Genomic DNA, 16,021 nt, shown 5'->3' with positions numbered 1-16,021 from the left:
GTGGATGTAAAAGTCACCGCATCGCATAGCGCTGCCCACCCACGCCTGGAGTGATGTTGCCCCCCGCATTGTTCCGTAAGGGTGTAGGGAATGCACCTTTCATCGACGTGTATTAAATAAACCAGACAGTCATGTGCGGGATGAGTTAGCTAGAAGCAATGACATTACAGTTTCTTTTAAACAATGGAACAATATTTAGAAAAATATGATTATTTTAAAAATTCAATTCCTTACCAGTTGAAAAGTTTACTGAAGATAGAAAGTCAGTACTTAACAGGACTCCCAATTTAGAAGTGCCGCATGAATAAAAGAAGATATTCCCCAATTAACGTACACAGATGTCTCTTCTGCAATCCAAAACAAAGCAGACCTTTCCATTCCGCAAGTGCTACCCCGACAGAGCCTGTAGTTAAGCTGTGTGAGTTAGAGTTAACTTGGTCATAAATTATCCCAATTATTAGAGATTTTTGATAACAAAGTGATAGACCTGAAAGAAAAGTATTGAGTGAAGACAAAGTTACTATGTGAACTGAGACAAAGCGAAAACTTAACACACAAAGTGTCACAATTGGTTGTATTTATTTTGTTATTTGAAATGCTACTATTCAATAAGTTAGTAAATATGTGCTCATTCTAATAGTCCTTTTAAAGATTTCAATAAAACTAAGAATTACGATGCGGCAAGCTTTTGGAATGAATATCCATAAGCAAACTGACATAATTCAGAAATACCTTCGGTGATCCAAACGCTAAACCCAACCTGAAGTAGCCCTTTGCTGCCACTCACATACAAGTTACAAGAAATCAAAAAAAAACATCACTAAAAGTGTCTGTTTAGGTAACACTGCTTTCAAAGACAGAAATTTTACTGTACATGCAATTTTGTAGCCTATAAGACAATTCAAGATTCTAGATCCACTTCAGAGGGACTCATCCGAGATGTGAACACAGCACTATCAGCAAGTAGAAAGTGTTATCACGAATGTATATCTGAGGTACTTCTTGTTTTCCGTTAGCTTCGTTATACCTGGGGGTTGTTTTTTGGCCATTTTAACTGTGATTTATCATTACTTCGGATAAAAGATTCTTTGTTCATTTTCAAATTACCTGCATGCACTGAAAATCGTATATATCATGACTGTTTTTCTGTTCCTGTCTTCTTTTGTTGCCTGCTTTTGTTATTGCTAGAAGTTCTATGAAAAAGAATTTAAAAACGTATTTCCCAGAACAGACAGGAAGCGAGACACGCTATCACAACCCTGAGGATATCCTCTGTTTCACGCTGAAACATAAATCTTAAAACCCAGAGGATATCTGCATAAATGAAGAGCATCTGGACAACCTCAGAGTCACAAGCAATATTACCCAGCACGCAGAAAACTTCTGACCTACAGGAGTTGATAGGTGATCCCAACCATGACCAAGAGAAATTGCGACCAACGCTGGAGCCGAGTGAAACGGGGACCTGGTTTAAGGACAGAACCAGAGCAGCAAAAGCAGAAAAAAACCACCCAAAACGTTCAAGTGGAAAATGCCTTGAAAAACGAGCAACAAAGCCCCCCCAGAAGACCACATCCACCTTGGTTAGTTGTCCCTGCCATCAGCAGAAGAAATCAGACTATTTCAAAGAATTAAAAGAGAGGTGGAGAGGGTCAAGACTAAGGTGCTCCGGGTCGGGGAGACGGAAAGGCTGCGACCCAGAGATCAGGTCAGTCTGGACTTTCGAATTTCAGAGGTATAAACAGAAGACATTTTCTATATTCTTCAAGCGTTCATGTCAGCATTTAAAATTAGAACAAACTATTTTCAGAGGTGAAGAACATTCATGAGCTGTGAAGAATGACTACTTCCAAATTATTGAGGTATTACATTTCAAATTACCTTAATATAAGCTGATTTATATTTATGACTAAGTTTCGCACAGCATTTAAACTTTCAAAAACTCCTCCCAAGTCAGATCACTGAACCTGAAGACTTTAAAAAATAAGGCAGGAAATATTCTCCATCCTCCTTCTCTTTTATAACCACACATCTACGCGCCCGGCTGCCAAAGTGCAGTTATTGATCACAAGAGGTTTTCTAAAAGTTGGATTTTGATCAGCACGGTTGTAATTTATATACTAATTTACTGTGGCACTAGGTCTAATGCAACAGCCATCAAAAACTTGGTGTACTTCCATAATGCTTTGTACATAAATAAATGAGCTACTATCTGATGGGCACACATATTACTGGTGAGCAGCGTGGTGTTTATGCTTAGCATGGACTGATCCACTCAGGAACCCAAGGGCCACTCTTTCAGGAAGTCTTGTTCTCCTTAACAGCAACCTGTGCTATAACCCTTATTTCACTTTTAGGAAAATTAAGACATTTCCTGTTGAAGCATGAAGGACTATAGAAGCATCTACCTTATTAAAGTGGACTTTCAAGGCCTTTCAATATGAGTGACTGCAGTGCCACAGGCTGGTTGAGGCAAGATGAAAATAAACAGCCTGCCATTATCTGTTAAATAAGGACTTGAGAAGCATTTCAGCGTCACACCAGGACAAAGCAACTCTGTCCTTGTGCAACAGGCTGGACCACAGCCCCTACCCTGGACCTTTGCAGTGCACGGGACTGAAATGAAGTTGAAAACCAAGACAACTGCCCAGACTCCATGGTAAGAACAAGCTGTGGAATCTTAAGTTTTTGTAAGGTAGGCAGTCTACCAACTGGCTTCTGCATATGTGACAAGAAATGGCTAGCTGTCCAGTAACGTAGGTTCAATGAATGGGACAAAACCTGCTCTTTTGAATGTTTTCTTTCCAGCTCTGGAGAGGCCTTCCATCAGCGGCCACCATTTTTCCAGGTAAAGCTCTGTTAGTAAGCACTAGATGCCATTTCTTGTCACAGGAGCCAAGCTGACACCAAGCAAGACAGTGTCTGCCCACCGTCCTTCAAGATTCACTATCTGTGTGCGTGTGTGAAATTCCACCTAACTGTGGAATGACAAAACCAAGGGTACATCCATCAATAGAGAAGTAGAGGAAAAAAAACAAACAAGAAGAAAACAATTGACTGATAATCTAAAGTACAAGGTTATTTTAACTTCACCTCATTACTTCTTGGCTCTGACCTAGCACAAGCAGAAGACAGTCCTCTGCAATAGTCCTGCTTCACACTAGACACTCCCTACATCGTGTGTAAGCCTCCGTTATTATGGAGTTCCTTAGGAAAATAAAATACAATTTAAAAAATCTATTAGTATGAACAACAATTTACATTAGCAGACTACAACAGCAAGCTTCTCAAATGTCAAAACTAACAGCAGAAATTGACAGCTGTTCAGGAACTAATTTGATTAGCTGATCACCAGGATTTCACACCGGCTGGCTGTGGTACAGTACATCTACTCAGAAGTCTGAAAACAAAGCTTTTCTCACCAGCAAGTACTGCCTGTCGCTTTCTAACTCCAGCTGAGGTTTCACTTTCTTGACATCATCCCTACAAGCTTAGGCAATGTGTTTCCAAAATCTGCCTTTGTATCCTGTCCCTTCCCACCCTTAACCACTGCCTTTCAGCAGTGGAGCTCCTCCATGCGCTGCCCGCCTCACCAAGTGGTCTCCTGCCAAGCTTTTGTCTCCAAGTGCAGGGATGGACCATTCCTGAGCACAAGGATGCTGCCCTGGAGGGTCTGACAGTTCTCCTGATCATCTGCGCTTCCCAGCTGCCTCCCATGGAGGCCACCTACCAGCTTCCCAAAATTTGCTCTCCTAAAACCCAGTCTGCACACTGCTTCTCTCCTTCCTCACTCAGTGAGCAGTGTCTCACAGTCCATCCAAGGCTGCCACCAACCCCACATCCCCAAACCGCTCTTCCTCATTAGTGAGCACAACAGATCCTGCTGTGCACCATCCTTGGCCATGCATCAACAAAGCATCCTTGATATCCTCCAGAACACATCTTGAGAGCTTGAATCCCACCATGCTGCCTGTTCATGAGGCTGAAGTCCTCCATAAAAACAAGGGTCCGTGATTTGGAGACTCCACTTGTTTAACGGTGGCTTCCATGGTTCATGGCAAACTCCCACTCCCACTGTGCCAACTCTTACTGGTCTCTGGCACATAATGCTGGTGGCATGGAGGAGCTCAGTTGCTGCCTGTAAGTTTTGACAACTGCTTATCACACACTTAAGACTTTAAAAACTTTCAGAAATGTTTATAAGAACTGTGTGGGAGAACTACTGAAGCCAAAGTTCCCAGATTTCAGTGGGACTTAGATTTGAGTCTACATAAATCAGACACTTAGATTTAACCATCAGAATATATGCAGAGAGTTTAAGTCACGCTTCTAGGAACAGCTCTGTACCTAGAGATGCTGACAGCAAAAGGAAAACCCAGAAGCTGGAGGCTTTCAGAAGTCCGAGGTCTGGGATACAGAGCAGTGCCCCATCACAACCGCCAGCCACCCTGGCTGACAGAGCACCAGCTCTATTTGCCAAAGCCACAAAGCACCAGCTGCCCCATCCCCAGGTGAGGTCCGTCACACCACTGCCAGGAGCACAACTTATCAGAATTGTAAAGTTCTGCTGCAAAGCGAGAATACGATGAGATGGGATATGGAAACCAGTACTAAATGTTTAATATGATCAGCAATTCACAATTATTTCTGAAGTGTCTTTTTCTGGATAACTTTTCCACCGCATGATCCAAGTGAGAAGATAATATGAGATGCTGCTTTTGAATAAGTTATACATTTCCCTTGCTTTACTTGAACATAACAATGCCACCATTATTAATATTTTTACTCTACAAAACAGCACTAGCCTTCCAAAGAAAAAGTCCTTGACCAAAATATCAGAGGATATTAAACTGAGAAGTGATCTACTGATGCAAATCATTAAATCTATTTGCATTTGCTTACTGAACCCTAACACAGAAATTAAACTACATAGTGTGGGAAAAAGAGCTGGTTTTGCATGGTTAAAAGGAGACATCTTGGAAGATCCAAGCTCTATGTCATTAATTTTCCTTCTTCCCCTCATTAACAAGTAAAATGTTTTCACTGCTTGAAAAGTTTTAATAAATAGGAAAAAGCAGGGCAGCTGACATAAGTTTTTAATGTAATATACAAGAGCTTTTAATATTTTTACATATATTAATGTAAAAGCTAAAAATAAATGTTAAAAGGTTACATTTGTGAAGAAAGAAAAATGGCATTTACAGTTACAGGATAAGGTTTTAGAATTTAACTCTTTCTTTTCCGGCATGGTGTTCTGAAGATCATTTTCCATTTAACCGAAAATCAATATAATTGCAAAGGTGAGCCGCTGCAGAAGCGGCACGTGGTTAAGGACACGTATTGCCTCACAGCACGCCAGGATGATTTACTGTGCTTTGTCCTACTAAGTCTTAAATTCTTTTTATAGAAGGAATTAAGGTAGGTATTTTAAGAACAGCTTTAATTAGCACAAGCATTGGCAGAATGTGATCTTTGTGAGTTTCACTGAAAATTCATGAAGCAAAGCAGCAAAAAAATGACCATGTGTTGCAGCTGGAGCTGGGCAAAGCCACCCAACCCCAGAGAAACCCCAACAGACCTGGCCCTTCCCAAACACTGTACGGTGATCTGACACCAAGGTTTGCGTAGTCAAGGCTCTTCGGGTAGATATCACAGACACTCCTCAGCAAAACACTTTTTGTAAGTCAATTTTCTCATTTAAGCAGAGCTGCAAGAAGGGTTGCTGTTACCCAGACGGGTGACCGTACGCACACCCCGCTGGCTAATCTCAAAACAGCTCTGTGGCCTTTCGTTATTCTCAGCGTCATCTGTCAATGTATAGAGATTTTTTGAAGGACTAGAGAAACCTGAGAAGAAAACCAAGATGCAGAGTCACCATATTTATGAATACCCACCAGTTCTGATACATAATAGAAACACAATCCACATCACCATGCTGCCCATTTTCCCATCTTTATAACAAGGATCTGCAACAGAAAAACACCCCTCTGCATTAATCTACCTCTGGCAGAAGTGGAAAGGTTCCACTCGTGGCCTGAACTACAGAAGAGTAAGTAAAGAGACACCAGGCATAGTATCTGTGGCACAGTACAAGGCAGGGTGTCAGGAAAAGATTTCTTTCCTGAGAAATTTCTTGAAGAGCTGATGCTGCATCGAGAAATTCTCACACTTCTCTTTGGTGAAATTATTTTTCATCACTATTACAGCTTTACATCGTCTGCACTAGAAATAAACCCATCATATTTGTGGTAGTTTCAAGTGGGTGTCTGCACAAGCTATATTATCTAATACAGTCTGTTGTTATTTTTGCCATTTTAAAATATCCTCACTGTAAAATGTGATCATCGGGTTATAACATTTCTTGCTTTAGGAAGCTCGGCCAACCATCGATGGTGACGAACACGCATCACTCAAGCAAAGCTGCTTGTTCTACACACTGAAATAGGTCTTCCGGCTTTTTGACATGGCATCGTCTATGTTAACATTAAAGGTTATTAATTTATTAAACATCAGATTATTACCATGAATAATTGCCCAATAAAAATCTAGATTTTTTTTTTTTACACATAAAGCCCTCAAAGGCTTCTCCAGCTAGATTTATGGACAAAAACACAATTGTGAAGACTTGCAAAAAACCCACTCCTATTTGAATCCTGTAATGCTGCCTTTGACAGATGAAGAGAAATGCAGCAGTGCTGTCAGGAAAAATAACACAGCTAACGTCTAGTATTGATTACAGGCGCGCGAGATTCGCTTCAGTTTAAGTGAAAGAGGAATGTGGGTTTTGCCAATCATGCAAAATAAAGTTCACCATCCACACCTGACAGTAAAACTTATCCTGCAAACCATTACTAAAAACATATGAAACCACGTATTTGAGCTGTAAGGCTTTGACAAAGTCTAAACTTGCTACACGTTCTTAGAGTTTATTTTGTTTAAGTTTTTTGAAACACTATTTCCAATAAAAAGTTTTCTTATCTTGATGCAGCATAAACAATCTGTAGCATCTCCACAAGAAACTATGAAAAAACCTAGCCCAGTTTATTTTTAATAAAAGGAGGACTATGCTATATAATAACTCTTCCTGCCACATCCATTGAATCTGCTGAAATAAAGATTGATGCCTGGATATTTGTAGACACTACTACCAGAAAGGTAATATTTCTTTTTTTCTTTCCCTTTTTTGAGAAATATACTGCTTTCCTGGAACTTTGAAATAATTTGACGTAACAGGCAACATCTTCCTATTAAGGTATCTGCATGTTTTAAGACAGGTGGAAAAAACCCCAATGAGATTTGTGAAAGCTTAGTGCCACCAGCTAACAGATGTTTAGAAATAACAGGCTTAGAGAAAGATATGTGAGACTGTGACCTTCTCCTTTGGGCGACTGTTCTGCACAGGCACCCAAAACATGCTTTCACTTTACTCATCAATACAGAAATCAGGCTTGTCAGGATCGTGAAGGCTTAAAACACAAAACACAAGAGAAGCAGCCTAGAGACCAGACCCCCACACAGCCCCTGTGTCCCGCTGCCCTGCCCCTCACACACAGGCTTCCCCCCACTCACAGGAACTAAACGTCTAAAATCCTGCCGGGATTTTACCCCACGCGTTGAACAAGCATCCCCCCAGAAGGACGAGGCGCTCCAAGCCAGACCAAGCAGTACTTTGAAGCTTTTGAGAAGGTACTGCAGAAGCAGAGAGCAGTGGAGCAGCCCAAGCCCTTCACCTACCTGCTACCGAAGGGCTTCACGCACTCAGACTCGCATAAAATGCAGACTGTATCTCAAATCTCATCTGTTTATATTAACGCCTACAAAAGATCCATCTAATGAACCATTTTCCAGTCACTGTAAACAGTAATTAAATACATTAAACTATAAAACAGGAAAGTGCCATGCAAAACATACTTTGATCATTGATAAGTGCCGTCAGCGTGGATGATTATGGTGTTTACAAGAGCAAGCGCTCTGCTTTCGCTGGCAGGAGAGTGATGCATCTGGACTTGTCCACTGTCGGTGTTTTAACACCTTCCCCTACGGGAGCAGGACAACGACCTTACAGAGGACAAACACTGCTACAGTACTGGTTAAGAAAACCAACCAAAAATAAACAACTTTCCAAAAAAAGTGGAAAGATGATGAAGGTTTAATTTTACTTCCCATAAGGTCTATAAACTGTGTGGACCATAGGATGACTCCATACGGACAGCGGTCTTAGTCTTTGAAATGATCAGTAATATAGCTTTACTTGTACAAGCATAATGGTTGCCCATCTTCAATAGTGGAAACTTCAGGCTCTGCAGAAGAACAGAACCCAGTGGTTTGGTTCCACTGAGTACACCCCATCTTCCCTCAAGAAATGACCACGAGTCTACAGAGTCTATGCTACCAGTAGCTTAAGTTTCAAACAGGTCTCTAGGAACACCTTTTCCCATCCCCACTCTGCATTTAGAGATCATCCCAAAACCATTAACTTCTTTATTGCAAATGCGTACTTTGTCTTGTTCAGGTTTTATCCTGTACCATTTTAATTATACAATCTCTGCTGTTGCAAAATAATTTGAAGGAAGAACTGAACGGGGAAAGAGTGACACCTCTTTCCAAGCTACGTTGCCAATAACGCTCTATTCACATAAGTCACATCAGACGTTCACGGTAAACCAGAAATCTATTCAAAGCAGCTACGCAGAGTAGTTGCATACCTACCCTCCTTCGGGCGGTTTTTAGTACGCCCCTGAGCTCCACTAAGTTTCTTAGCCTTGGCTGATGCTTATTGGAAAAACAGGAGGAGTGGCACTCTCCCAAATGCCTCCCACTTGTGGCATCAAAGTGAGATATCACTCACAGTAAATTTTACAGTATGAGGAATGAAACAGTTAGCAAAGTTGACATTTAAACCATCATCACTGGCTATGATTAAATACCTCAGAGATGAACGGAGTGGTTCACACCTCTCCAAGTTATTGTTCTAGGCTCTTATCAGACTCCTGTACGCCGCCGCATCCGCTGCATTTTCACACACTTGAGACTTTCTTTGAATCTGTAATAGCTGGAAACCTGTTTAAACTGAGATTCTGGAGAGTTTCTGATAATGTTAAACTGGCAGAGAGAGATCGACTGAAACCCTGGCGACCTTCCTGAACTGCACATTCACCCGTAAAGGTTTAGGTAGATGAATAATACAAAAGTGGCCAAACCGGCTCCTTGTTCCTCCTTCTCTGATCTCTCGCAGTAAGATGCAGGGAAATGAAACACTACAAAGAAAACTGCAAATAGCTTGCAAGAAATACAGAGGGCAGATGGGATCACTCTGCTTCCAGAGGAATCCCTCTTCTGAAAATAGCGTGAAGGGAAGTCTGGGGTATTCCTACAACACCAGGAAAAGGCACATTTTGACCGTTCAAGCAATGGTAAAGCAAGTCAGCCTGCCCCACCTCACTTCTCACAAGCATGTGTGAAACACCGACGACTTCTCTGCCGTCTCTCAAATTGACGTTTGCATCCACACCAACAACCATTCACTTCCCTGAGCCTATGGAGGAGGAGCAGATGACCTTCACAGGTTGTCTCCTGCAGAAGACAGGAGCTCAGGTTCCTCTGTCAAGCTCAAGCAGCCCCTGGCTTCTCCAAGCAGGGGCCCAGTGGCGAGGTGGGGGCTGTCCCCAGACCATCCACATCTTGCCCCCACGCTGGGCCCGTCCAAGGACGGCAGTGACAGAGCACAGCCAGCTCAGCTAAGTGGAAAAACTCAACAAGTTCTCATGGTGACATCCTTAATGGTGACACAGGGGATGTCACTGTTAGCATAACCTGGGATCTGTGCCCACTAATCAGATGGCAAATTTAACTTTCATTTCACATGCACGCTCACAAGCACACAGTTTGTGTCGCACTGTTCATCACCCCGTGCTCAGCAGGACAGGATTGTCCAACCACACATGGGTAGCTGTTTCAGTTTACCTCAAGGCATGTTATACTACTGCCTTTTTTTTTTTTTTTAAACGAAAATCCTCTGGTCGCCACTGTATTTCCCTGCATTAGCACCCGCGTAGGCTAGAGAACCCTTGCTGTGTGCTGACCAGGCAGGGAGCTGGGGACCCTGGGGCGATTCTCCTGAGGGAGCGTGGAAATTCCTGAAAGAATTTGGATTTTTGCAACACAGGGAAAAATCGCCAAGTCAACATCCCATCTTTCCAAAGTATTTTCTGCTGTAAATATTTAGCACCGGAAAATACAAGCATGGTTTCTGTTACTGTTAACAGAAGTCACAAATGCAACTCCCTGATCGCCAAGCAGATAATTTACCCCTCCAGCTCAGGAGTAAGACAAGGCTTCTCAAAACAGAGTCGCCCCAGGGTGGGAACACTGCAGGGGACAGCAGAATAACGAAGAAAACTAATTCTGAAACTTCAAAGCTGCTAAAGACACTTACAAGTACAGTAACAGTAAGAAAGTGAGTTTCTTTTGGACATGAGCAAGAGGAGTTGAACACTTGCAATATTTCAGGCAGGAATATTGGAGGAAAGAGAATCTTCTTGATCAAAAGTAATCCTTGTACTTGTATACACTGAAAGAAAAACTACAACAGCTGACATAGTACTAAATATATATATACAAAAATATATACAGGATAGATATACTTTCAGTTCCTTTTTTTGAAAATGTGAACTGTGAATCTGAAGTTCTTAAAGACAGACAAATCCATAAAAATCAAGCTTCATCTTTGGTATACTTTTTGCCCCACTTTTGAACCCTGAAGCAATGCACTCCAGCCCATTTCCGAGAGGGCCCGATGCTGAAGGTAGAGCTCGCCAGCGGGGCCGGGAGCCCACGGCGTGCACCTCCTCACGCCGCTGTAGGGATGCTAAAGCTACCGCAGCCTCCATCGTATGGCGTGCGGGGATCAAAGGCGAAGAATTTGATCATTCCAGAGCTATTCTCATCCTGAGATCATCTATTCCGACTCTATCTTCAGCACTTTGCTAACTGCCAATGCCAACTCGAATGATGAACAAGTCAATCCACAATTTAAATACTAAAATAGAAATAGGTGATTTCAGGTTACTGTTCTAACTCAGCCAATTGTTAGCACTGCGCTGAAACTGCAAAACGGTTAGAAATAATTTTAGCTAGCACTCAGTAAATTAAAACTTTCACCGTCATGTTTAGTTGAAAATCTTCACTATATATATTATTTTATGTATATAAACATGCACATATATTTAAAAAGCCTGAATAAAACTTCCTCCTCCTCAAACAGAAGCCATTACATCGTGACATGCCTTGACTTTTTAAGTCTGGCAGCTTCACAAGGAGCAGAACAACCTTAGGTTATTACAATTAGTTTAATCTCATTAATAGATCAATTTCTTTCAAGCATACTGAAAACTGAATTTTACGTTGTTTCTTCTCCTTTCAGGCTACGTTATAGCCTGTGTTCTTAAGTTTTAAGGAGAGCCATCACAGAATAGGTTGTAATCTCAGGTGATTAATTGCACGGCGTTTTACAAGCTGTAAAATAGAGCAAGATCTCCACAAACCGATTATGCCATTAACCAGGCACTCTTATCAGATTTTGCTACAACTAGCAGGTTTGTCTGACAGATTGCGAGTCTTAAGTATTTATATATTTCAAAGGTTTACTTATTTTTGTTGTTAAAAACCCCTAAAATCTATATTGATTGTTACATGCAATTCTACATGAAAAGTCCCAAGCACCGTGGAGCAGAATACCAATATTTATTACTAGACTTGCGCTCATTATGGTTCTCTCTGACAGGGGTCCATTAAAATCAATTTTTATGTTTCTTATGTTGTTTTTTTTTCTACCCAATGTTCTTACCATAGTGTTTATTAGCCAGTTAGGAGAAACACTGGGCACTGGTTTGTTTTTCTTTTATTCTGTCAAAAATAATGAGGGCAGACTTAACAACTATTCACTAGTGATGAGTAGAAGAGATTAAACATTATACTTCAGCACAAACATTTACAGATGGCTTTAAAATTTTTAGAACTTAATAATCGGTAAAGACAAAAACAAGTCCTACCTTCCACCATTTTTTCAGATGTAAATTCTTAAAAGTAATTATAAGGATATTCTGCTTACCATTACCTTGTGAATCGTTCTTGAGTAATATTCCATCTACAATATAACGATTTTTGCACATAATTTATCAGATCGCATGATTTAAGTGCTACCAAGATGCCACTAAAGCCTCAACACTTCTGTGAGGCCAGGACGGTAATTCAACTGAAAAAAGTGAAAGATCAAGATCAGATAAAAATTAAAGAATTCAGAAAAGCATCTAGATTGCCTGATGTCTGCCTGAAGAACACGATCACGAGATCCTTCTTCCACAGCACACATGAGCAGACAGCAGCCCCCACAGCGAGGGGAGCAGCAGCCACCCATACAAATAGGATGGACCATGCCTTGCCGCGAGGCTCCCTCGAGGAGGGCAACGACCCTCCGGCTGTGAGTACCAGCACCTTTCATTTCTGCACGCAGAGTAACAGAGTACTTGGAGCTTCTGGGGACACGTGTAATTTCCCAGAAAAAAGTCTGTCTGCCTGAAAGACCACCCTCTCTCCCCACCACCACTTGCTCTGAAGATGTTTCCCGCCCCTAGAACCTTTGTTCAAAGAGAGAAGGAAAGCCACCAAGTGAAACGTTTGAAACCTCAACATTAAAGACAGAAGTCAAACACAGACCTTTGCTCTTACCTCTCCAGGAGAGCTACACAACCTCCCCATCCACCTTCTTCGCCTCTACTAATTAAGAGCCTGTAATCATGTTCTTCCAATAATCTGCCATTCACACTTTGAGCCTCTATTTTTCAGTCCTCACGACTTCATGACTGTTTGTCTTCAGCTTTGATTTCCATGCAATCCCCTTTATGTCTAGCATTCTAAAGAACATCACACAATTTCTCGTATCCGCCACCTTCGAGAACGCACAGACCTTTTTCCTACTATTCTTCCACCCGCCCATTGACATTGCCTCTTCTCAAGGGGGAAGAGTCCTCGTCTGCTTAGCTGTTCTTCAGGCAGACACTGCTCAGCAAAGGCAAGCTTTGGCCTTATCCTAAATACTGCTTTATTTCTATTCCTCATCAGCAGAAATCCAGCACTGAAATCAGCATATAAAGAAACCAAAGTACTTATTTCCGTATCACTGGAGTTGGCAAAACTGTCAAATCCAGAGGCTTGAGGGTTTTCGTATTAGAGGCAAAAACATATTTCAGCCAGAATACACATTATACTTCTTATTCCTGATTAATTTTACACACACGTAAATTACAAGAATAAAACAGGAAAACAGAAAAGGGGAAACCCCACAAATCAAGGGAGAATTACAGAAGCGAAAAACTGGGGAGAAAAGGACAACGTGGAGAGAAGGAAGCCAAATCTGTTTGAGTCTTGCCAGAAAAAGCTCTGCTGTAACGGACTGCGGCAAAGGCTGCAATTTTATCACCCAAAACAGGTGAAGAGACCAGCCCTAAATAAGCAGTATTAGGAACTTTCCTTTTGGCAGAGGAATTTGGCAAAGAAGTTTGGCATCTAGCAATTTTGAAAGAATTCAGTGTTCCTTCTGAAGATGGCACTCAGGATTTCCTCACAAGTAAGGATAAAGCACAGACCAAAGACCTGAACGGGACAGATGTACTTTAGCAGACTGAACAACACTTACATTCCACAGTAAAATGTCCCGACACTTCCTCAATCAGTCCTATATCTGAGACATCATCTCTACTGGCACATACAACATCTGTTCTGAACTCCAGAAGACATTACAGCTATGGAAAACTAACCAAAGCTCTCACAAGTAGTAGCAGTAATTAAAACAATTATTCAATCCTGCTTCTGTCTCTTGGAACATGTGTATCTAGAGACAGATCTGCAAAATTCGCAAAGTACGCAAGTCTTACTCCTCAGTGACAGATTTACACGTGTGTCCAAAATTAAGGGGCAGGATGTACTTTCAAAACCTATGTTAAAAGTATTTTTATTTTAGAACATTTCTTTGCCAATACTATCGAGGCAGCAGAAAAAAGAAACGCGTTTTGGAGCCGCCACTCCTTAAAGGCACTGGAGGCTGCTTCTGCCTCCCACAGGAGCCAGTACCATCTTCCCAGTATGGCTACTAAAAACAAGTACGCACAGTCGTGGCTTAGATCCTCAGGGCAATCTCCTTCCTTTACCACATACATGAACATAGGATCAATAGGACGTGAACTTACCCACTTGGCAGCACACTCATTTTTGGAAGTTTTATTTCATGTAAGCCTGTTTCACACCCAGATATCTCCAGCCTTCCCACGGGGCTAAGCAGAACTGCGTGTTTCTCCTGGCACTGAAATTCTCCCTCTTTGGAATTCACCTGTTCGTGAAAACAAACTCCTCTTTAATCGCATGCATTTTCACCAAGGAACATTCATCTCAAGGTATTTTGAGTAGTTTTCAAAAGTAACTTTAAAAAAGGCAAGAAAGCAGAATCTTTGATTTCCTCAACTATAACTATGGCTTTTTCTTTCAGAACTCCAACTTAAAATGATCCATCCTAAGAAGTCAGCATCTAAATTGAAGTTCCAAAAGCCATGTTAACTAGCAGAACAGTGACCTTCGTAAAAATCTCAAAGAACAGCAGTTTCATGGTTGGTTTATCAGCTAACATCCGCTGTGTTTTGACACCGATTTCAAAAGGATTATTGTGACAAAGTATATTCACTGGTTTGGAGCCGCAGCGTTATGCAAATAACTGCAAGAACGCAAATAGAGTATGTCTGCTGGAAAAATATATGAAAAAAAATCAATCATTCCTTAGTAAAGGAAACATTTTTTTATTCCCATTGTTACCAGTCTGGTTTTACGATTACTGATAGGACTTAGCTGGAAACAGATGCCAAGCATTTCTCAATATCATACAAGCCCAACAATAACATACTTGTCAAATTCATCTTGACTTAAAAAAAGCAACAGCAGTCTGAATCTTTAGTAGATATTTGAGTCGTGTTTACAGTTTGGTTGGTACAATCATTAGCAGAGAAACAGGACAGAACACCACAAGTACGTCCACTGCGGTCAGCCAGACACCAAGCCGCAGGTTCAGACCTCGTACATCGGTGCTGTACAACCAGGACAAAAAAAAAAGCCTTTGCTCCAAAGAGCTATTTTCAAGAGAAACTGGACAAAAAAAAGCGAAGAAACCAACCCAGGAAATTGTAAGGTGGCACAAGGTAACTCCATTACCAAACATCCCGGATACATCGAAACAGCAACAGGGTTTCTCGGTGTTCAAAGCCACTCAGACCGTACAGCAAACTCGCAGTTTGCCTTACACCTGAAAAATTCACTTCTTACTGCAATATTCAGAACCAACAGCCTCCACAGACAGCTGCGCAAACTTATTTTCCTCAGTATTTACTCAAGTTTATAGTCCACTCCCTAACATGCTCTGAAGCCCACCCCACCTATGGCACCTATGTCCACCCCCGGCAAGGGGACGATGCTGCAAGCCCCACGGAGCATCAGATGAAACGCAGAAGTGATTAAGGAGCTGGGAAACTGATGGAAGAACAGGAGGACAGACCACGGGTGACCTGCAGACAGGGAAATCTACACATGGCGACTTCGAGGTGACCACTGCTTGCTGTTCTACAATACTTATTTTTCTTCAAAATAAGAGAATTTCTTTTTAAATTCCATTATTAAGTGCTATGAAATGAAGTAACATCTATGAGTAATGTAATCAGTGTGAAGCGAGGAGGAAAAGAACCAAACGAGTAGACAGTTTTGCCCACTAAGGCAAAAGTAAAGTCAAACCTCTGAATTTTTGGGAAGCCCTTACGCAATTCCTCAGTTCCAACCAGCACAAAGTTACTCAGCTTGGAGAAGTTCTGCACAATATGCCAGGCTTAAAGAACTGCAGGTTCCTGGTGGTTTATTTAGTTTGACTGTAATCCAAATCAGCTTTTTGCTAAATAATCAAATGTTTGCTGCTGTTACAGAGAAACTCTCC

General features: G+C 41.5%; 1 protein-coding gene across 3 annotated transcripts in view; it reads right to left on the bottom strand.

Annotated features, from left to right (window-relative positions):
- The window catches only part of MGMT (O-6-methylguanine-DNA methyltransferase), a 175,640-nt gene that overhangs the window by 137,438 nt on the left and 22,181 nt on the right, over positions 1–16,021 (bottom strand). For all 3 annotated transcript variants that reach the window (XR_012587394.1, XM_074589937.1, XM_074589936.1), the window contains exon 3: positions 14,244–14,383. Coding sequence is in view for 2 of the 3 variants with exons in the window: in XM_074589937.1 (XP_074446038.1) it covers positions 14,244–14,383 (140 nt within the window). In the remaining variant the exon portion in view is untranslated. The remainder of the gene's footprint in view (positions 1–14,243; positions 14,384–16,021) is intronic.

Source organism: Larus michahellis, chromosome 6 (assembly GCF_964199755.1).
Source record: "Larus michahellis chromosome 6, bLarMic1.1, whole genome shotgun sequence".
NCBI classification, from domain to species: domain Eukaryota; kingdom Metazoa; phylum Chordata; class Aves; order Charadriiformes; family Laridae; genus Larus; species Larus michahellis.
Note: the sequence above shows the minus strand (reverse complement) of the source record. Positions and strands in the feature narration are given on the sequence as shown.